A 24,357-nucleotide genomic window follows, 5' to 3' on the forward strand; every position below is an offset into this window, starting at 1 on the left:
AAGTTATTGTCCAGAAACTACTTAAAGCTAGTTTTGGCCCCTTATCCCTAAATTGTTGGTATTATAACCTCAAAAATCAATCCCAATCTTTCTTTTGTGGTAGTAAACTTTCTTGTAAAATATCATAGAGATTCACTTACTTAAACTAAAGCTATTGTCCTGAAACCACTTGTATCAACGGGCAACAACGACAACAACACCAAATCATGAAACGAACCTAACAATGTGTTTGTGGTCATATAAAAGAGTCACATAACTTTCTTTGGGTATAAAACATTAAAATACCATACCCTGTTTATCATTTATTACAGTTCAGTATGAGACAAAATATCACAGCTGATTAATATGATACAAAAACAATATAACAGAGCAAATCACTAACAATTTTTCAAAAACATCACTGATTAGATAATAAAACATACAAATCAATGCAAATACACCAATATAGTGTTTTTTGACGTACTTTATCTGCACTATTACTGTTGCAGATGTAGATTATATATTTTGACGCAAATTAAAGATGGATTTTGTTATAAAAAAAAGAAGGCACACATGCAATGCGTACATATCCCACATTACGGCTCAAAGCCGAACATTCAAGGTGCAACTTATTGTCAAACAGAAGCTTGATTGTGTTTGGCAAATAAGGAAAAGAAACACACATTAAAAGCCATTCTTAATAAGTTTCTGGCTAAATATTAAATCATTTTGTTCAGTAGAGCCTGTCAAAATTGTCAAAGAAATGTTTGTTGAATGGATGGAATAACAAATATAAACTGACACCGTTTATGCAAGAGTTTTAGTATAACTGATTTAGAATAACTCATTCTAATATATTAATCACAAGTATCAATACAAAATTATGTTTTTCTTTAAAAATGTTCTTAGATGAGAGTTTTAACATATCTACCGGCTTGAAACTTAGAAGGAATAAACAAAATAATAAATATTTAAGGCATTTATGAGTTCATTTTGATTTTTCATTAAATATAGAGACTAGGTGGGACTGCATGAATTCTGATTAATAGATATCTTCACACCTAGTGGCAAATTCTTTGTGGCCAAGAATATGATATTTTTTAATTACAAAATTTGTCATTGAATTAAAAATAATATCAGTTTCTAGTAAGTTATAGCTCTGTCTTTTCAAAACTTGTGATGTAATGTATATACCTGTAATTTTAGTACAATGGTCAATTACAAAACTTGCACACATACACATGTTGATATCCCAGATATTATATGTTATTCAGGTCTCAGACAGGGTATATACTGTGACATTCCCGGCTTAGAGTTTATATCCCCTGAGCCGAAGGCGAAGGGGATATAAGACATAAGCCGGGAATGTCACAGTATATACCCTGTCCGAGACCTGAATTACACATATATTACGGATTACCCCTGACTTAATGTTATTTTTCAGTGCAAGTATTTGTTGACAACACATATATATTGAAAAACCCAACCTGATATGTTCGGCATACGTGAAGGAATTTCTAATTTGCTGTGAACATATTTTTATCGTGTATGTAATAATTTATAATAACACTTTTAACATTAAATTTAAGTATTAAAATTGTAAATTGCGTGTTTGTGTATTAAAAATGTATTATTGACTGAAGCACGTCATTACTTTCCCTCTGTGAGCCTCTAACAGTCCCATAGCTTTTGACTACGTCACATACATGTAGTAACCGGTGTTATGATGACGTTTTTGAGGTTCCAATTGGGGATAAAAACGTCGTATATACCCCGGCAGTTTCCCGAATATATACTGACATCTCTGTGTTGTTATCCAATCACAAACTTCGACACATTTGTAATCCGTAATATACATTAATGCTGAACATAATCTGTACACATGATAATTGTTCTTTAGCTGAAGGTATCCTCGATGATTTGTATACTTTCTTGTCTATGTACTTCACCAATACCTGTAGCAGGAGAACCTAAATGATATCTTCCAACATACCGTAACTATAATACAATAACAACAATTTTAGTAAATTAAGTCCAGGGTATATTAGAGACATAAAAGAGGGTCAGATCAGAAAGTGATTCTTTAATTTTGTATTAATTTTTCCAATATTTTTCTCGACTCAATTTATTTGTTCAGAATTCATTCTTCTTTATATTTATGCATCCCTTTACGACCATTATTCTCTATGGCCAATTTTATCTATTGTTTTTTTGTTTGTACGTTTTTCTTAGGATCATTCATGTCACCAGCTTATGATAAATAATATGTTAACAATTATTATTTTGTTCAAAAAAATTCTAACACGCAAATGATTTTTCAAATACAATACATTTGTCATTTTTTTTTTAATAACTGGTATATTTTCCAAAAATCTATTCAATTGAAAGAAGTCTTTTTTATAAACAACATACTGTATAAATAGATAAATTTTAAAACCTTACCGTGCATCCAACTAAATTGTTGAACCTTGGAGAGACAAATGTCCATCCTCCCATATTCCTGTGTTCTTCCTGACTCCAAAGGAAATCTGAAATACAACAATGAATATTCTGGGTTGCGTTCAATATCGTTTCGGTTACGTAGTGCTATGTAGATTTTGACTATTGAATGTGTAGCTATAGACTAGTTTTTATATAGATACTGAGAGCAGCTACGTAGCTGCTTCCATATCAAACTGGTATCAATATCTATATAAAAACTAGTCTAAAGCTACACGTTCAATAGTAAAAAAAAAAAATTGATAGCTGCTGAATTTTAAACTGCTCTGAAAGAACCTTGTTAAGTAATTTACTAAGCATATTGAATCTGTTTGATTATAACCTTTAATACTTTTTTCTACTACCTTCTTTTAACATTAAGAAAATTGCTTTATAAATTGTAATAATTAAAATATACCTGTAGCATTAGGACATTTGGTTACTTCTTGTTGAATTTCACCTGCTGGGAATGGACATAGACTCTACAATGAAATGCATATAAAAAAATAGTTATCTATGTTAGAATAACAATGTTTTGGAATTTAGGAGCCTCAATACTGTTCAATTTTTTACTTGTTTGGCTTAATAAATATATTATCATGGTACCTTTATTAACTATTAGTGGTGAAACATATCTTTTTACTAGATGTGTCAAAGCGACAAGAATGGCCTCATTTCAAAAAAATATAATCTGCAATTTTTAACACATGTGGACACAAAATGATGGTCGTCTCACTCAAAATATGGAGGTGTATAGAAAAAAGTGTGTATAACTGTGATTTTGAACAATTTTTAAAGTTGTAAACCCTTAATTTTGGCAAAAATTAGCAGAGCAGAATGAAACTTAAACTTGATCTGTAACTCATCAAGACTTACTCACAAACCAAAAATCAGCCCAATACCTGAAAGGATTTAAAAAACTTGAGGCTCTCAAGAGCCTGTATTGCTCACCTGATTATACCAGGGTTTTTGAAATCATATAAAAAAAAGATAAAATTTGGCTACAAAGTAACAACACTTGGCCAGCAAAATTTTAGGAAAGGAACGTTTATGCTATGTTGGTTTCATTCAATTCATAGGTTCTCTTAAAGCAGACATTTGTATGTATTTCCCATTGGGTTCTATGTTAAACTAAGTCCCCTGCTGGCAGCCATTTCGGATGATGAATTGGCTATAAAGTAAGAACACTTGGTCAGCACCTCATAAGGAACATTCATGCTATGTTTGATTTCATTCCATTCAATGGTTCTCTAAAAGAAGTCATTTGTACGCATTGCCGATAGGGTCCTATGTTAAAACTAAGTCCCCCTCTGGCAGTCATCTTGAATGATGGATCATCTACAAAGTAACAACATTTGGTCATCACCTCATAAGGAACATTCATGCCATGTTTGGTTTCATTCAATTCAGTGGTTCTCTCAAAGAAGTCATTTGTATGCATTTCCCGTAGGGTCCTATGTTAAACTAAGTACCCTGCTGGCAGCCATCTTGGATGATGGATAGGCTACAAAGTAACAACACTTGGTCAGCACCTCATAAGGAACATTCATGCCATGTTTGATCTCATTCCATTCAGCGGTTCTCTGGAAGAAGTTCAAAATGTAAAATGTTAACGACAACGACGGAGGATGACAGAAGACGGATGACAGAAGCCAAGTGATGAGAAAAGCTCACTTGGCCCTTCCGGCCAGGTGAGCTAAAAAAAGTCTTTTTAACTGTGATTTCAACAATCAATCATAGTCAAAAGCCCTTAATTTTGGCATAAATTAGCCAAGCGCTTTTAAAAAAAAACTCTGTTTAAGGTGGTACCTAACACTACAGGGAGATAACTCTGTAAAGTCAGCTAAACGTTTTAGATATTTTGTGTTGTAAAGGAAATGTTATAAGTACCAATATTCTCACAAGTGCTACATCGTCTAATTTTCTGGAATCCCTCTCTTTGTCCAATGTATAGAAATGTCTACCACTACAGAAAATGACCTTTTTGACCTTATCACCTTTAACTTACTTATCCCAATCACAGGTAAGAATGTTTTTCCAGGTAACATATCTTCTAAGGTAGAAGTCGCTGCAGGTAAACGTAAAATGGTTTTAGGAGCTACCACCACCAATGGTTTTCTGAAGTTCCGAACCACCTGACGTCTAAGAAGATGAAAGTACTGAGCTGGAGTTGTAGCATTGACAACCTGAAAGTTGACATTGTCTCCATCTACTTTGTGTTCACTACTGTCAGTTGCCTGTAATTAAATGTGTCAAAATAAAAACAGCACAAAAGAAGTCACCGAACTCAACACCTCAATATTAGATTAATATATAAGGCTTTTCTACGCAACTGTAAACTGTACATTTCTCGTTTTAGAATGGAATTATAACTTGGTCAAAACATATTTCTTATTATTTTCAAATTTTATTTACAAAAATTCAGATGTCCCAAATTCTCTAGAAACAAATGATTTTGACCTTATGTCATATCTTCTAGAAACCTGTCAATTTCACATGGTGAGTGTGACTGCTCCATCCATACCATGGTATAGCAACATCACTAAGTCACTCTGATATAACTGTTTTACAAACCTTGACATTTGACATAAATGACCTTGATCTATTTATATCAACTGTAGAAACCTTTCAATTTTTCATATTGAGTGTTCATGTCCTGCTCCATCCATACCATGATGTAGTAACATTACTAACTCACTCTAATAAAATTTTTACAAACCTTGACCTTGATATTACCTGTAGAAACCTTTCAATTTTACAAGATGAATGTTCAGGCCCTGCTCCATCTATACCATGAGGTAATAACATCACTAAGTCGCTCTGTAATAACCATTTCACTGAAATAAGATCATTCATTTTAACCATCACAAACCTAGCAATGAGTTTGACTGTCAGTGACCTTTTTTTTGTAATAACTTCATACAACATGTATTACATATAAAGTTAGAAATAAACTTATCATAGGAAGCAAGCTTAAATTTTGAACATCAGATGACTTTTTGTCTACAAAAAAAATCTTCACTAAAGAACTAATAAAAAAGAATAAAGGCAAAATTAAGTATCAAGTTAAAGAGCATTGAGGACCAAAATTCTTAAAAGCTTTGCTTAATACAGTTAAGTTAATATATCCCTTGGATGGTAATTCCTAAGGATATTGAAAAATTCAAACTTTGAGAAGAGTTAATCTTTTAGAGTGGATTCAATGTCACCAAACAACATTTTTTTTATCAACTAAAAAACTAATATCTATAGTTTGTTTAATAAAGTGACCTATAAATTTTTAGTGGATTCTGGGAAATTCATAAAACGGTAGAAAAATTTCCAACCTCTAAAAGACAACACCTAATGTTTGTCTCGCTTGATGGAGTTAGAAACGTGACATAGGTATGCTGTTTCCGCTGTCAGCGGCATCAACGTTTTAGTTTGTTATTAGGTCTAGTTTATGGTGAACCACTAATGGTAAGCCAAAGATTTTTTGGTATGAAGTTGAGTCAGTATTGGTACATCTCATCACCGTTCAGAATATCTGACCCAGACCCCTCAGTCATGGTCTATCGACTTTTGAAATTTTTGCTAAGTTTTCTTGTATTAGTTTGTGATTAGGTCAGTTTATGGGGAACCACTAGAGGTAAGTAAATGATAATGATAAGCAGTTGTATAAGCATTGGCATATCTCATTTCCATAGAGATTATTTGGCCCAGCTCCCTCAGTGATGGTCTATTGACTCTGGAAATTTTGCTTAGTCGCTCCCTCAGTCATGGTCTATTGACTTTGGAAATTTTGCCTAGTTGGTCTATTGACTTAGGAAATTTTGCTTAGTTTCCAGTTTTTGATTTCTTTGGTTTTATAGGGAACCACTAGTCATGGGTCAATGCTATTTGGTATGAAGTTGTATAAGCATTGGTATATCTTTACTATGGAAATTATTTTACCCCACCCTGTCAGTTATGGTTTATTGACTTTGGAATTTTCCTAAGACTACATGTATTAGTTTGTGTTAGGTTTGTTAAAAGGGAACTACTTATGATAAGTCAATGGTATTTGGTATGCAGTCGAATATACATCAACACTTCTCAATTCTATGGAGATTGTTTAGCCTTGTACTTTCATTCATGGTTCATTGACTTTGAATATTTACAAAACTTATATGTAAAAGTGTTGCTGTTTTAATTTCAACATTTGCATTATAGAAATTGCAAAAAAGTAAGACTGTTTATTGATATACATACACTCTCCACTAGCTATATATGTCTCTATCATAATCTGTGCTCCATTGAAGAAGTCTCCAAACTGTGCTTCCCATATAATTAGACTCTTAGGGTCATCTATACTCATACCAGTAAATATGTAAGAAGCAAGAATTTCTCAAGTTAAATATGATAAAAAAAATAAACTGAACATATATTTGTTAAGGGGCCAGCTGAAGGACGCCTCCAGGTGCGGGAATTTCTCGTTACATTGAAGACCAGTGGGTGACCTTCTGTTGTTTTTTTCTACGGTCGGGTTGTTGTTTCCTTGATACATTCTCCATTTTCAATTTTATTGTTAGGAAATAGACACTTGCATAATATATATACCACAATATTTTGATCTTAAACAACTTATTGAAAGCATTCTAAATTGGAATATGTCAAACCCAGTTATCTTTATATAGCTTGCTATAAATAATCAATACCAGGTAAGTGTACCAGTTATTGGACATTTTACTTCCCTGTAGACATTCCTTTTCCAGAGCACCAGTAATCCAAATATTTAGGGTAAGAATGGGTTTTTTGAGTTTATTGGTATAAAATTATGAGACAGCAATCCAACAAAACAAAAAAAGAAGACATCTCAAAAAACAACATACATGTATATTAGACCGTTGGTTTTCCCGTTTGAATGGTTTTACACTAGTAATTTTGGGGCCCTTTATAGCTTGTTGTTCGGTGTGAGCCAAGGCTCCGTGTTGAAGGCCGTACTTTAACCTATAATGGTTTAAATTTTAAATTGTTATTTGGATGGAGAGTTGTCTCATTGGCACTCACACCACATCTTCCTATATCTATATTATCATCATCCACAGAAAAGCTGTTTTAAATCATACAATATTCTGAGGTTCAATATATTAATCATTGTAACATCTGTTAAGGAATTAAAATATGGCCCGGTTTTGTTTTTACAATGACAACAATGCTGTTACTTTTCTACATTGGCTAGAGGTATAGGGGGAGGGTTGAGATCTCATAAGCATGCTTAACCCCGCCGCAAGTTTGCGCCTGTCCCAAGTCAGGAGCCTCTGGCCTTTGTTAGTCTTGTATGATTTTAAATTTTAGTTTCTTGTGTATAATTCGGAGTTTAGTATGACGTTCATTATCACTGTACTATTATGCATATTTTTAGGGGCCAGCTGAAGGACACCTACGGGTGCGGGAATTCTCGCTACATTGAAGACCCATTAGTTGCCTTCGGCTGTTGTCTGCTCTATGGTCGGGTGGTTGTCGCTTTGACATATTCACCATTTCCTTTCTCAATTTTATGTCATAACAATACATGTAATATTAAAGGTTTGCTGTCATTTCTTGTATAAAAAATCAACCCTCCTTAAATATAGTTTATTACATTGATACAAGTGGATTATCGAATTTATGCAATCGAGATAGTTAAATTATCAATTTTAAAGTCCGAGCATCCGAGATTGAATAAATTCGATAATCCACACGTTTTTATGTAATAGTCTGTTTCTCTAAAAAGATAAATTTCCTTTTTTTCTTAACCAAAATCCCCTTCGAGTGCTCTTCTTTCCACAAAGTTGTCAATTTCATTAACACCTGTTAGAACATTTTGATCATGTCAGAGAGCTGAGAAAGGTTATGACCCTTTGACTCAGCCAATCATCTTCTAAAATCACCGGCAACAGCATTTTTTTTTATACAATGGATTCAGAAAGGGATGTATTTCCATAGAATTAGAGAAAAAAACATAACAGGAAAAGGAAGCTCTAGAATATCAAATAAACTGGGAAATATGAACTCTATATGTAAGCTCTGTTGTAATGTTGCTTCACAGAAAGGGACAATTTACAACTAGGATCCTTAAATCATCTGATTTGTCATAAAGGTTTGTTCTCAACTGATCCTTATTGTCAGTGTCTAAATGTGAGCGGTATCCTTTATTTCAGGTTTGATGGGATAGATTTGTTCAACATAGTCACTAGCTTAACTTTGAATTATTTAGTGAGAGGACATAAGCTATGTATCAGATCTTGAAATCAAAGGATAGTGTTAGCAGATTTTCATTTTTCTAAAAGCTCCTATAATAACATTAACGGTTACAATTTTATTGCACCAGATATGCATTTTGACAATACATGTCTCTTCAGTGATCCTCGTGGCCAAAATATGTAATATCAAAAGCTTATATAAAAGATGAAGAGCTATTATATAAATCCAAAAGTTCCAAAAAGTATAGCCAAATCCATAAAGGAATCAGAGCTTTCTATGAGTGAGATACATTCCTATAAAATGTCTGCCTAAAATGAATAAGGATGTGTTTATTCAAAGGATCTATAAGTAAACAGATCACATCTTCTTATATCTGTATAAAGATCATGTTTGAATTTAAGAATCTAATCAGATTGTCTAATTTTAAAACCATTAATCTGAAAATCGCCATTATAAGTAATGCTACTGTGGATTCATTAATTTTCGTTGGATACCAATTTTCGTGGAATTCATGGGTGCAGGTTAACCATGAATTTAAATGTTCAAAGAAATGACTATTTGCCATTGGTTTGTATGCAAACTTTTGCAAAAACATGAAATTATATATCTACAAAACTTTAAGTTTCCCGCTATCAACGTAAGTTGGTAACCAAGAAAATAAAAGAATCCACAGAACAAGTAATGTTACCACATGGGATATATTTTTTGTGTTAGTGTTATTTCTCTTGGTCAGGTTCATTCTTGCTAGTAATGCAGTTTGCATTTGTCATTTGATATTTTTCAACAAAAAAAATGTTTTTCCTACTATAAATTTCAGAAATTAAAAGAAGAAAATATGGCCTCATCAGATAGTGACTTTTGTACCCTCTGTTATGATTATGATGGAACATCTACAGAAGCTGTCACATGGTGCACAGAATGTGAGGTGTTCCTATGTACAGACTGTGAAAAACATCACACAAAATCTAAAACTTCTAAAGACCATAAAACCATGACAAATAAAGACTACCATAAACTACCAAAATTCATGCTAGAAATAAGTAGCCAGTGCAAAGATCACAAGAAAAAGTTTGAACTTTACTGTTCATTCCATGCCTGTCCCTGTTGTGTCCAGTGCATTACCGATAAACACCAAAAATGTCAAGAAATGAAGCCCTTGTCAGATATTCTGAAGAATGTAAAATCATCTGCTTCAATTCAACTTTTTGAAAAAGATTTGAAGAATGTAAAGGAGAATTTGGAGGAGATTATAAAATATTTGAACAGCAGGATTAATACAAACAATAATCAGAAAACAAAGGCTGCAGAACAAATTCGATCGATGAGGAAGTCGATAGATGATTTCTTAAACAAATTAGAACAAAAAATTCTTGATGACCTAGACTCAAAGCATTCACAGCTGAAATCTAAGATGAACACTTTACTACAACAACTGAAAACACAAGCCAATCAATTAAGCCAATTGCAAAGTGATTTTACAAAAATGACACAATATGCAACTGAGCTACAGATGTATGTTGGTCTCAGAGAAATTGAGAAAACCACGTCAGAAGCAGCTAATTACATAGATGAATTAAAAAGTGGAGACTATTTTGAGGAAAAGAACTTAGAGGTAACCATCTCATCTGCCCTGCAATTAATTTTACAAGAGGTCAAATCATTTGGTGATATCAATATTAATACCAACCAATCTACTCTTCGACTAAATGCCGGAAGAAAAGATCAAGCACAGAACTTATTTCAAGCTGTTCCTAGAATTGAAGAAATTAAACCAAGAATGTTGAGAACTCTGACAATTCCAGAATATATGAAGTCTACAAGAGCAGCTGTCTTTAGGATTTTACCTGGTGGTAAATATTTAATTCTTAATCGTGGTTCTTTATTTGAAAGTCATGCCCTGCTGCTATTTGGTAATGATGGCACCTTTGAAAGAAAAGTATTCACATTCACAGAATATCCATGTGGTGTTTGCTATGTCAGAAAAAGTACAGTGGCTGTAACATTAGGACCAGTAAACAAGATAGTACTGGTTGATATAGAAAATAATAAAATTATTCAAACAATTCAACTTTCTCATTATTGTTATGGAGTAGCAAGTGATGGTAAAACTTTGATAATCAGTGATGGTGTCAGCCAGTGTACTAGAGTGAATCTGAATGACATGTCACATACCATCTTAGAAGAAGTTGGAGCAGCAGCAGGTATATCATTATTTGGAGAAAATATCTATGCCTCCGTTTTTTCTAAAAACAAAGTTTGCTGCTACAAAGAAACTGGAGAACCTGTCTGGACATTTCAGCATCAAGACATTGAAGGTCCAGAAGGAATTGCATTAGACAAGCATGGCTTCGTTTATATTGCTTCTTGTAAGAACAACGGAATAGTGGTAATATCCCCAGATGGTAAAACCTGTAAGACAATACTATCAGAGGCAGATGGAATCAATCATCCTGTCACAATAGACATACACAGAGAAACAGGAATGATGATGGTGTCAAAGAAAATAAAGAAAACAAGTGCTAAAAAGAAGAGCAAAGATCATAACAACACAGCAATTATTTATAAAATCTGAATTGAAATTTTCAGAGACTTGTATGCAGATGAATCAACTATGCTTCAGATACAAATATACAATTTAAAGTACAAAATGACTTCTAGTGCTGACAAATAGTGTTATTAAAATATCATGTTCATATTCTGATATAACTAAAGTATGGTCATTGCTACAAGAAAAAAGACTGTGTTTCCAACAAAAAGAACTGGTTCTAACAATTGAAAACAAAAAATCTTAAAATAAACTATTAGGTGTTAGAATTTACCCTTATCTCTCATGTACAGAGCATATTAATAACTGTATTAACTCTCTAATATAAAGTAAATGAAGTCTATATGAAATAAATCAACATAAGCTTTAAAAAAAAAAGATTAAAATGTTGCTTCTGGAAAAGTTTGGCTTATTTACTTTTATGCCTTTTTGTGTTTTTTTCTTACATATGTCATTTTGACGTGGATATATACTTATGAATCGCGTTATTTTGAATTTTTCGAAAAACTAAGGATTTTCTTAACCCAGGCATATGACAGTTGTTATCCATTTGTTTCATGTGTTTGTCTTTTTGACTTTGCCATTTGATTGGGGACTCTCTCCATTTAAATTTTCCTCAGAGTTCAGTGATTTTGTGACTTTACTTTTTTTCTATAATAGACTAGTTATATTCTTCGCTGATTAATTATTGTTAATATTGTTAGAAAAGATTATGCTAAAAGTAACTTAGTGAGAACAATTAAATTTTATAAAAGGGGGGCAAGACTTATTTCAAATGGTGGTCCATGTTTAGCATCAACACTACTGTTTAAACAGCTTGTGTGGATGGAACAGATTCGCTGACTATACGGTATGGGCTTTGCTTATTGCTGAAGGCCGTACGGTTACCTATAGTTGTTTATGTTTGTGTCATTTTGGTCTTTTGTAGATAGTTGTCTCATTGGCAATAATACTACATCTTCTTTTTCATATTGATGCATAAATGCCTCAATTAAATAGTCTGTTCATATTTCAGACAACAATATAACGAAATGCCTTTAAAATACTTAGTAACCAATTTTGTTTAAGGCTAAATAAAAGTTAATTTTAGTCTTATGTAAATTCTTTTGTGTCTAATGAATTTCCCAGTTCTTCAGTAATGCTTTTTTTGGTTCTTTTACTTCTAATCACTTTCTTATGATTACTTGTTTATTTGGTAAATTCAGCATTTGTGATAGTTAATTGAAGATTACACTAGTTGTCCTCTAGTTTATATTTATCAAAATATGCTTAATGATATTTTGTTTTGAAACAAAAAACATCTATTCATAATATATTGGTCCCATTAAGATGTCCCAAATTAAGCAGTGTCTAAAATTTGTGTGAGAAAACAATATTTATCATTGTTCCTGATAAAGGTTGTAGATTTTGAATCAATTTTAACTATTCATATTTCTTAACACTAAAATTTGAAAGACTTCAGCATGTTCAAGCACTTATACCAACCTATGGTATTTTTTTCCCTGCCATGGAAAATTTACCTCAACGTTTTGTATGTCTGATTTTCAATCTATAATAAGCTTTGGAACAATGGATAATATCATATTTATTATCTAGAAGGAAAGAAAATTGGGTTCAATTAACCATGGGGGTTCAATTTTCTATACAGGGGCTAAAGGGGGTTCAATTTACCATGAGAGGGTAATTTCACCATAGTGGTATTATGACCCTCGAATATTTTATGACAAACCTGAAATTCATGTTTATAATTTACCAAATCGTTGAAAAATTCCACTGAATCATCCATATATGAATGTCTGTCATTTAGGACATTAGATCGTTACATGTTGTTGAATACAATTTTTATTTTCAGTTGCTTGTAAATTGATAACGATAGCTTCTGAGTATTGTAATTCACTTCACTCTGTCATTACATGTAAATTGATTCAAAAAAAGCGAGAAGTAATCTATTGCTATAGATTTTCATTATACATGTATTTTATATTCTCATTATGGTGTGCATTTTACTATCATGTGTATCCATTTGGTAATTACCAATTATTGAAAATGTGTTTGTACCAATAAAATATTGTCTATTTCTACAGATATAAGAATTTGTGGTATGAATGCCAATGAGACAACTCTCCATTCAAGTCAAAATTTGTAAAAGTAAACCATCATAGGTCAAAGTATTGTCTTCAACATAGAGCCTTGGCTCACCCAGAACAGCAAGCTATAGTTCATTTTTGAACTAAAATGTCTTATATTTTCTTGGAGACACAACTTTTGTAACTGGTTATAACTTCACCCACCTTACAAGAATTTTATAAATGAAATGCAGACATGTGCAGTAGAACCAATAGGTGTAATTTAGAATGACTTTTCAATAAAAAACACTATTTGTGTGTTTCAGCATCTGTTTTCACATGATCTTTGTAATTCCTTATGGTTTTTGTGAACATCATTTTCAAGTTTTGCAGATGTTTTTATAATCACTTTATGACCAATATACCTGATATTGATCATTTTGATAAGTCGATGACACACATAGCTTTTTGAAATTGTTTATGTATCCACTGGATTTGTATTTTTAGTAGCCATAGAAATTGGTATAGTACCATGTAATACTTTTTTTTTATATATATAACTGTTTTTAAAATTGTTTGAAAATATCTTTTAAAATTAGGATTATTGTAGCTGTGCACTTAAAGAAGTCCACTTTTGTCTTTTCTAATAAATGATAATTAAATACATTGTAGTAAACATTTGGCAGTTAAGGAATAGTTTCTAAAGATCTGGAAACTATGATAAACAAAACAGATTAATAAAGGTAAAACATGTATTTCATTGTTAGTTTTTATTATGACAAATTCCCTGTAGTTTTAGTAAGTAATTTTTCTTACTAATATAGCAGGACTTCTTTGTGTATTTTTTTCAAACATACTAAAACATTCATACATTTGTGATAACAATAGTGTTATTCTTTTAAATAAATTGTACTGACATAGCAAGCAGTGGAACAGTAGCTCTTACGTCCTTATGTTATTTTATTAATTACGCACAGTCTGCAAAAGTAAAAAATATCATAAGGACATTAAAGCTACTAATCCGCATCTATAACATAGTTAACCTGCAATCATTTTATTGACATCTATCATGCAACTCTCGAGTTTAGGAATGAGAAGATTCTTGTCACATCAGCTAGAAGTCTTTTTTTAATTATCTTATTACCTAAAATTGTTTACCAGAAATTATTGTGTGCATTTATTATTGCAATTTTGTCATTTTATACTCAAATGCGATTTTAATATTTGCGATATTCAGAAATATCCTGTTTGATTCATATAAAATTTTTCAAATTGCCAGTTTTAATTATGGCGATTATAACCCAGTCACATTTTTCGCAATAATAAAGACATCGCAATATTTTTCTTAATTTACAGTCGCTGTTTATACTATATATTAATTAAATATATCTAAATGAATAAAATTTAATTATTCAAATATATAACTTGTAACAAATGCCTATATTGACCAGATCATATCTTATCATACTGACTAAACACCTACAAAACTACAAGTGATTCCCTTCAGGGTCATTAAGTACCCTTTTAGAGCAACAGAATTGGTATAGCTTCACAGAATTTTGGGTCCTCAATGCTCTTTAACTTTGTATTTGTTTGGCTTTTTAACTATTTTGATCTGAGCGTCACTGATGAGTCTTATATAGACGAAACGCGCGTCTGGCGTATAAAATTATAATCCTGGTACTTTTGATAACTATTCACAAGCCCTTGCCAACTACATTATATTTCATACTGATTGTAACCCATGAGAGCCTTAAAGAGTAATCCCTCTATTTTTATGCGCACATACGAGCGCAACAGTACTATGCCGTCAGCGGTTTATGACCTCGCGCTTTCTGCAAACTGGAAACGTTTATGAGAGTTATTCCTCTTTGAGCCAATGGAGAGAGTGACCATCGTTTTGATAGATTGATTTGTCGAGAAGAAAATGGAATTGTTTTTTTATAATATATATGTTCCTGAATTGGATTTATAAATAAATTATGCGTATACTAATGTGAATTAAGTGTAGCTTAAACAAACAACGAAACAGCAAGTAACAAAAAAATAATGACGAAAAAAAGAAAGTCAACTATACAGCAATCTAACAAACAAATAAAAAACACACAAACAACAACTGTCAAGAAACGATACCTAACCTGGATACTCGACAACAGCGTGAGTCAATCAAATTAAAATATAATACTAATTTCCTTAATTTCCTGTTAATTCTGCTATGCATCACTAGAAATACTTAACTGGCAACAGTAAAAATTTCATTTTTTATCATATGCTCTTAGAAAAAGACACTCGTAATATTGACTGAGACTAAATATCGTCAAAGACAAGCATCAAATATTTGCCACTGGAAATAATTTAACACCAAATAATGAATAAAGATTATTACTATACTATATGTAAAAATATTAATTTTCGCGAACCATTTAGGTCACGGAAATTCCACAATATGGCATCAGTAAGGATAATATTCCATTTTTCTATAATTTCGATTAAAATATGCCAAAATCTGAGTTAAAATAGGTCGAATGCCCCAAATAAACATTCCCTGATTGGTTGAAGTACTGTGGCGTCGATGTAAAGCATAACAAGTCTCGATGTAAAGCACGCGCTTCACATGAATAAGGAGAGTTTTACAAATAATGTGAATACATATCCCCTCAATCCAATGTATGTATAGATGAAAATAATCAAGTGTTCATTATTTTCTGTTTTAATTCTGCTAACAACATGGCATTTTTTCTATAATTCCGACTTAAATATGTGAAACCCCGCAATAAAAATAGATGGCCTCAATGGTAAAAGCAACGCTAAAAATTTCCGTTAATATGTTAACATCTTGAACTTCGACCCTGGGTTCAAAGGAGTTCATAAATCGATTCACAAATAGAGATCTCCTTGCGCTCAAATGTAATCCTTAGTGAAGTATACAGGTAATTTCGTTTACAGAAATATATACACACTTTATCGGTAATATATTGTAATACTTCTGCATATTCACATTTTGTTTATGCTGACCTTTAACATGTTTAATCAAATTTAATTCTATACAAATTTTATTACGTAAAGCAAAAGGAGTAAGAATATTTTTAGCGCCAATTTAACCAGCTTCATCGCCATCATCAAAATTATCTATCGTTATATCATTGTGAATTTCACTTACATATGGTTTATTAATATAGAGTTATTTTGGTAAGTATGGCTTATTAATTATAATGTTCTCGATAGGTAATTTCTCTAGACATGTTTGGCGGTCAGTTTAATCCCATTTATCTCAATATTATCCCCGATGACAGAAATGTCAACCCAACCTATTCGTGTCAAAATCTATTTGATGAACTAATTTCTTTTAAAACTGCACATGCAGTAATTCTGTATTATTTAATCAATCACATTCACCATGTTCACGTTACATGTTTGCATGATAATGGGTTCTGTGTGAGTGAATTGCAAGATCAATGCAATAGACCACTTTCGAGTTCATCCGTCACCGGAAAAAACTCGTCAATTATACACACCTTTATGACGTCATTTACCAGATAGAGGCGGTCGCCTGTATCCCTGCACTATTTACGTTCATCAAGCGTCTTAGTGATCGTCATTGTGTAAGATAAACTAGAAATAATGGTTGTTCTGTAGGTACTTAATGACAATCCCCTAATGACAGCAGTGCTGGTTGTCAATTTTGAGAATTCAATTTGCCGAATAATTCGTACAGTGAAGAATTATAGTTTTCAAACCACTCGCTCAATATTGGAATGGAAGTGACGACGCCCCTAAACGCACAAATGACGGTGATAAAGGCGCGTATAATTGACGAGTTTTTTCCGGTGACGGATGAACTCGAAAGTGGTCTATTGTGACGTCAGTGCGCCTATAACTACACGTGACATTATTATTTGTAAACAAACCGGCTCATGTAACACGTGTTTGAATTATACATATAAAGTGCAATCAATCTTTCAATCACTATTTTATGTTATTTATGTGTCTGTTTTCAGCTTTATATATCAGCTGCATGATCAGTATAGTCAAGTTAATTAGATATAGTGTTCCTGTTCTGAGTTGTGATTTCTATATATAGTATTAGAAGGTAAGTCTTAATAAGTCATTATTTAAGGTTCATCATAACCTTTTGGCTAATATGGCCGTATTTACACCACAAATTTTACTCTGAGTACAGACAAACCTATTCACTTGCAAAAGTTTTAAGGGATGGCAGAAACTAGATATATAAATTGTAAATACATTTTATGTTTTAGAAAATTATAAACGTTACTAGATTTTGCTTTCATTTTTTTTTCGTTCCTGCAGAAGGTGCCTAAATAAACTAAGTCGGGAAAGAGGTTTGAGAATCTCCCCTCATATAAGACATGTTGTGAGTAGTATTGATTTAAATGGACAATACATGAACAATTGACATCTGCAGACAATATGTGATTTAAACTGTGTAAATGAGTGAACCGTATCAAATGAAACTCGGGTGTTTGTTCATTTTGCCATCTTCTGCAGACTGATAAAAAATGGACATCAAAATCCAGGTAAGTCTTTAATTTTCTGAAACGTATACTTCATATTACTTTTATATATCTAGTTCCTGCCATGCCTTAAAAATTTCCTAGATGTACCAGTTTCTCTGTACTCATAGTAAATTTTGAGGGGTAAACACGGCCATATTTTTAAATTCCTTATGATGAACCTTAAGAGTGGCATCGGAGTGGTCCTGATCCTGTAATCCTGAAATTAATAACATGAAATCCCGAAGTCACAAATTAAAAAAATATCAAATCCTGCCATCCCGAAATTCAAAATAGACATCCCGGATCCCGAAAGGGCCAATAGAACATGGGTTTTTAGGTCAGGTTTGTACACATGAAATCTCTAGTCAAAAAATGCCAGTGATAGAAAGATAAACAGATAAGCAACTGTCCAGGGCCAAATAAGGGACGGGGGAAAGCCAGTATTAGTACTAACAATAAACAGATGCATTTACAGACCCAGGGGGTAGGAAAAATTTAGTTGATTATATATGAACTCATCTAAGCATGACGGGAGTGGCCATGCAACCCTCTGGGCAGTCAGAGCCCCCCACCCCTTTATGGAAAGTTCTGGATCCACCACTGAGATTGTCAGGTTTTCTTTGTAAAGATACCTTAAAATATCACTAACTCTGACTTAGCACACAGTTTTATTCATTTTAGCTCATTAGCTGGGCTCACTGGCTAAAAAATTTCATTACGGTTCACTGGCAAATATATATTGTATGTGTTATAAAGTTCACCTCACTTTATTACCGTATCATCTGTTAAAGTAATTATAATTGACAGATCAGCAACTCTCACATGTCTGCCCGTTCTTAAATAAACATGCAATTAAATAGATCAATTGAAGTTCTTATACACATGTTGTCATTCTGTAGTCTGACCATCAAACGATGTACTTGTTAATAAATTAGTTATAGAAACTGGATTGTATTATTACCTATCAAAGATATTACAGTATGATATTCATGTGTAGATAATCTGATAATCTATACATGTGTGTGAGGAGAAGTTAATATCAAGCTGGCTTTCGTCTGTAAAAAATGTCATAGGCCAAGTTTTGGTGGTGAAAAAGCCAGTAACAGAACGATGAACAGTCTGATCAGGTTTTCTTCCTATAGATCCATTAAAATTTCCCCCACTGAGGACACAATTTGATTCACATTAGCTCATTAGCTGCACTCACTCGCCATTAAAGTCATTACGGCTGACACTGGCTTATATGTAGAAAAGCTGATAACATGTACATACATGAGGGTGTTAATTAATGCCCTTTACTATCAGGTGTCAAACAGTCATTCTCGGCTACTGTTAGCTTCAAATTGGTTAAAAATTCAACTGCGATTAGTCAAAATATCCTTAAGGTGATTTGACAGATGTCTCAAATAATTATCATTACTGTTATTTTTGGAAAACAAATAGCGTGATTTGTCAAATTCAGCTGATTTTTTTATCGACTGAAAAAAGTGTACATTTTATCATCAGGTAAAAAAAAATTTAATCTTCATTTGGCTAGAATACGTCAAGAAGGTACCCCCATTACTACCCTCATACATGTACATGTATATGGTCAGATCATATGTTATCGAATGTCATTTGAGTTTGTACTTTGCATGCCTTTTCAAATGAAATTGTGACGCCAGAATGCTTTATTAATAGAACAATAACCGACGAGAAGAGGACACATATGTCAACCAAAATTTTTGCAGCCACGTCTAAATGTGTGAGGACACCCTATCAAACTTGCACTCATGTTGTTTTAAAACTTTCTAAGGAAGCTGAAAAATACCAAAAATAGAAAAATAAACATATAATCGATATTGTAAAATATCAATGCGTTGAAAAGCCAATGATCTACATTGTACATTCATGTATATACATAAATATGTCAACCTTAACATATAACTGATTTAATTTACACCACAACTATTGGAAAAAACCTTTATGTCTATATAACTTATTTGTAAGCCGTCACTATGGAGGAAATGGAGTTCAGTTTAATTGGGTTTATTTTGCGAAAAAGAACTAAATTTCCAGATCATAGTTTTCATTTTCTTTATATGTCAGTTTTAGTCTTATATATATGTACTTTATAATTTTAGTCTTACATGTATATAATTATGTGTACATATGTCACTGATTCAGTGGCAATGGTAAATAGACACTGACAAGTCTTCAGGAGCGGATCCAGAACTTTTCATAAGGGGGGGCTGCTCCAGTCATGCTTCAGTGATTCCCTATATAGTCAACCAAATTTTTCCAACAAAAGGGGGGGCAGGGCCCCTTACTGGATCCGCCTGAAGGTCTTAGATAACATTTTATAGTTAAGAATGTTTTGTCAGTTGACTAAAACTATAGGTGGAGGTGTGTGTGTTCTTATTTCAAACAGAGGGCCACTCAACCTATATCAATATGTGCATGAATCAAATTGATAGTTGCTAGATAATGAATGATTATTCCACAAAAAAAGTTTTAACCTGTGCATATATACTTAAAATATGATAAAAAAATCATGTCTTTTTCAGGACTTCTGAATCCAACCATGTAGTATGGCATGTTATTGAGATATGGTTTTGGTGGATGGATGTTCACGAATGACCTGTAGTACAAAGTATATCACTGGATTTAGCTCTTTGTCTAAGTGTATTATTAAAGTACTCTGCTTTGAGCTCAGTTCATTGTTATGCAATTCATTCTTTGTGCAATAAAGATTTGACAGACAACTCTCATGTACAAGGATTTGTCAAAGTAGTATCACCTCTATGTACAATGTAAGTATTAGGGAGATAAAAGCATTCTATTTTGATTTGAACCAAACATATTGTATAAAAAAATAATTATTTACCTGAGAATGCTACTCCCGCTACTAGCAATTTGATGCTAGATTGTTTTAATACATCTGTACTGCCTACTGATGACGCGGTCTTGAGTGTAAATGGTTCTTCAATTATTTAAAAAAAAAAATTATAAGGCCTATCTAGGCTTATCGATTTCTAAACCTATATTTCATTGTACATGTTTGAAATTTTTATACAAGAGCAGAAATTTTTGCGGTCGTAAATAGGTATCCTGTTGCATCGTCCGAAGACAGATGGTTTCCAGATAATAACTTTAGTATGTGTAAAAAGAAATCAAAAAAATTATAACACAATGTTTATAACCACAAAAGGAAGCTTGGGATTGATTTTGGAGGTTAATATAGTCCCTTATGTTTAGATTAATCTAGTGTCAGTACAACAAGTTGTGTATAAGTATTTCAATTGTTCTGAAATTGTACCATAATGTTTAATATCATAAGTAGAAGGTTGGGGTATATTTTGTGGGGAATGGGGAATAGTTATCAAAGGTACCAGGGTTATAATTTAGTACGCCAGACGCGCGTTTCGTCTACATAAGACTCATCAGTGACGCTCATATCAAAATATTTATAAAGCCAAACAAGTACAAAGTTGAAAAGCATTGAGGATCCAAAATTCCAAAAAGTTGTGCCAAATACGGCTAAGGTAATCTATGCCTGGAATAAGAAAATCCTTAGTTTTTCGAAAATTTCAAAGTTTGGTAAACAGGAAATTTATTAAAATGACCACATTACTGATATTAATGTCAACACCGAAGTGTTGACTACTGGGCTGGTGATACCCTCGGGGACGAAACGTCAACCAGCAGTGGCATCGACCCAGTGGTTTAGTTTAGTTTAAACATATTTATTTATAGTGGATTGGGAAACAAGTTTTGCAACTTATATTAATCCCTTTCCACTTTGCGGGTGCGAGTGCTGCCTTGTAGCGGCATTAGCCTACTCTTTTTCGAAATCTACAAGGGTGTCTTTAACGTGCAAGAGATGTGGCTCTCTCTTAACACGGGTCAGCCATTTATCGTCCCTTTCCGACGGACTATGATCATCGTTTCCTCAAGACCATACTCGCAGATGGTGTCAAGGGAGAGCCGAAAATTGAGTTCCTGAAATTTCCATCCCAAACGGGAATCGAACCAGGAACCTTTGTGTTAGTAGTCCGATGCACTGACCACTACACCACGGCTCTCTGCACCCAGTGGTGTAAATAGTTATCAGAGGTACCAGGATTATAATTTAGTACGCCAGACGCGCGTTTCGTCTACATAAGACTCATCAGTGACGCTCATATTAAAATATTTATAAAGCCAACCAAGTACAAAGTTAAAGAGCATTGAGGATCCAAAATTCCAAAAAGTTGTGCCAAATACGGCTAAGGTAATCTATGCCTGGAATAAGAAAATCCTTAGTTTTTCGAAAATTTCAAAGTTTGGTAAACAGGAAATTTATTAAAATGACCACATTAAGGTGGTAGACCTTGGTTCAGGGAGATAAGTCTTTAAATCAGTTATGTGTTTGTAAAAGTCAAGTTTCATCAATGTATTTTAAGCATTTACCTGAAACAGATTGAAAATAATCTATGTAACCTAGAAGCTTAAAATATATTTATGAAAATAGTTGACACAAACGTACTGTAGATTTTAAGAGTTATTTCCCTTAACCTAGGTCTTCCTCCTTAAAACAGTCTAGGAATTAAGGGCCAAAAACAAGCATTTTTGTAGATTCAAGGCCATAAATTGGAGTTATCTTTCTATGTCCAGAATGGTTGTTGAATTACCTAAAACCAATATGCTTTATGAAATCTTCTTTGAAAATTGGAGTTATCTTTCTCTGTCCAGAAAAGAAGTTGAATCAACTTAAATTAATGCTATATACAATATACAATGCAAAATTCACTTTACTATCAACTGATAAATTAAAGCAGTCTTTAATAACTAGGGTTATGCCCTTTTACAAATGGAAAAATTGAAGAATTATTTAGTTTCTTAAGTTTGTCTCAACTAAATTTAGTGAAATGTGTATATAATGCTTATTACCTCTAAACTCTTTAAGTTCAATTTTTGGCAGCTTCACTTTTACAGTTCTTGATAACGTTATATGCTAGCGGGGGCATCATCATCATGACTGTATGACTTTTTATATTTTAATATTTTTTGATGTATTGAGTTTTGGTCCAAAGGAATTAGGGGCCAAAAGGGTCCAAAATTAAACTTTGTTTGATTTCATCCAAAAACGAATTATTGGAGCTTTTTAATATGCCAAATCTAACCGTGTATTCAGATTCTTAATTGTTGGTCCTGTTTTCTAATTGGTCCACATTAAGGTCCAAAGGGTCCAATATAAACTTAGCTTGATTTTAACAAAAATTGAATTATTGGGGTTCTTTGATATGCTGAATCTCAACATGTATTTAGATTTTTTATACAACCACAAAAATTGAAATTTTTAGTAGTATAATGGTATCACGTTGGCGTCATTGTCTTCATCATCGTCGTCCTAAGACATTTGGTTTTCGCACTCTAACTTTAGTAAAAGTAAATAGAAATCTATGAAATTTAAACACAAGGCTATGACCTTAAAAGGAAGGTTGTGATTGATTTTGGGTGTTTTGGTCCCATCAGTTTAGGAATTAGGGACCAACAAGGGTCCAAATAAGCATTTTTCTTGGTTTTCGCACAATAACTTTAGAATAAGTTAATATAAATCTATGAAATTTTAACTCAAGGTCAATGACCACAAAAAGAAAGGTTTGGACTGATTTTGGGAGTTTTGGTCCAATCGAATTAGGGACCAAAAGGGTCCAAATTAAACTTTGTTTGATTTCATCAAAAATTGAACTATTGGGGTTCTTTGATATACCGAATCTAACCGTGTATTGAGATTCTTAATTTTTGGTCCCGTTTTCAAATTGGTCTAAATCACGGTCCAAAGAGTCCAAAATTAAACTTCGTTTGATTTTAACAAAAAATGAATTCTTGGGGTTCTTTGATATGCTGAATCTAACCGTGTATTTAGATTTTTAATATTTATGACCGGTTATCAAATTGGTCCACATTGAGGTCTAAAGGGTCTAAAATTGAACATTTTTTGATTGCATCAAAAATTGAATTCGTGGGGTTCTATGATATGCTGAATCTAACCATGTATTTAGATTTTGGATATTGGACCATAATAGGTAAATGTCCAATTTAAAATTTTTAGGTTTTTAAGTTGAAGTTCTTAGACCACATTCATTTTGTGTCAGAAACCTATGTTGTGTCAACTATTTAATCACAATCCAAATTCAGAGCTGTATCCAGCTTGAATGTTATGTCTATACTAACCCCAACCGTTCAGGGTTCAACCTCTGCAGTCGTATAAAGCTGCGCCCTGTGGAGCATCTTTTCCATTCATTTGTTTATTTCTTTATTTGTTTAAATTAACATTGTTACAGTAAATGTTAATTACTACACTTTCATACCACAACAAATATTGTATTGGTACATGTATCACTTATATTTGTATCCATATAACAAAACAAAAAATGAAAAGGAATTATTTTGCAATACCTTTTGAATACTATAACTTTTTAGATATTTATACATATTAAGACTTATTAAGTAGATGTTGATAATATCTGCTTGACATGCTTGAAATTCTATCAGATTACTTTTGGAGCAGTTATGAGTCTGAAGCATACTCACAAAGGTTCTT

At 32.7% G+C, this 24,357-nt stretch overlaps 1 protein-coding gene across 1 annotated transcript in view; it reads right to left on the reverse strand.

Annotated features, from left to right (window-relative positions):
• Nucleotides 1–1,823: 1,823 nt before the first annotated feature.
• LOC134709944 (2-oxoadipate dehydrogenase complex component E1-like) overlaps nucleotides 1,824–24,357 on the reverse strand; it is a 90,360-nt gene continuing 67,826 nt past the window's right edge. Inside the window, exon 6 of the mRNA XM_063570068.1 lies at nucleotides 1,824–1,977. Coding sequence (XP_063426138.1) covers nucleotides 1,876–1,977 — 102 coding nt within the window. The 3' untranslated portion in view covers nucleotides 1,824–1,875. The remainder of the gene's footprint in view (nucleotides 1,978–24,357) is intronic.

The sequence above is a fragment of the Mytilus trossulus genome, chromosome 3, assembly GCF_036588685.1.
Source record: "Mytilus trossulus isolate FHL-02 chromosome 3, PNRI_Mtr1.1.1.hap1, whole genome shotgun sequence".
Lineage (NCBI taxonomy): Eukaryota > Metazoa > Mollusca > Bivalvia > Mytilida > Mytilidae > Mytilus > Mytilus trossulus.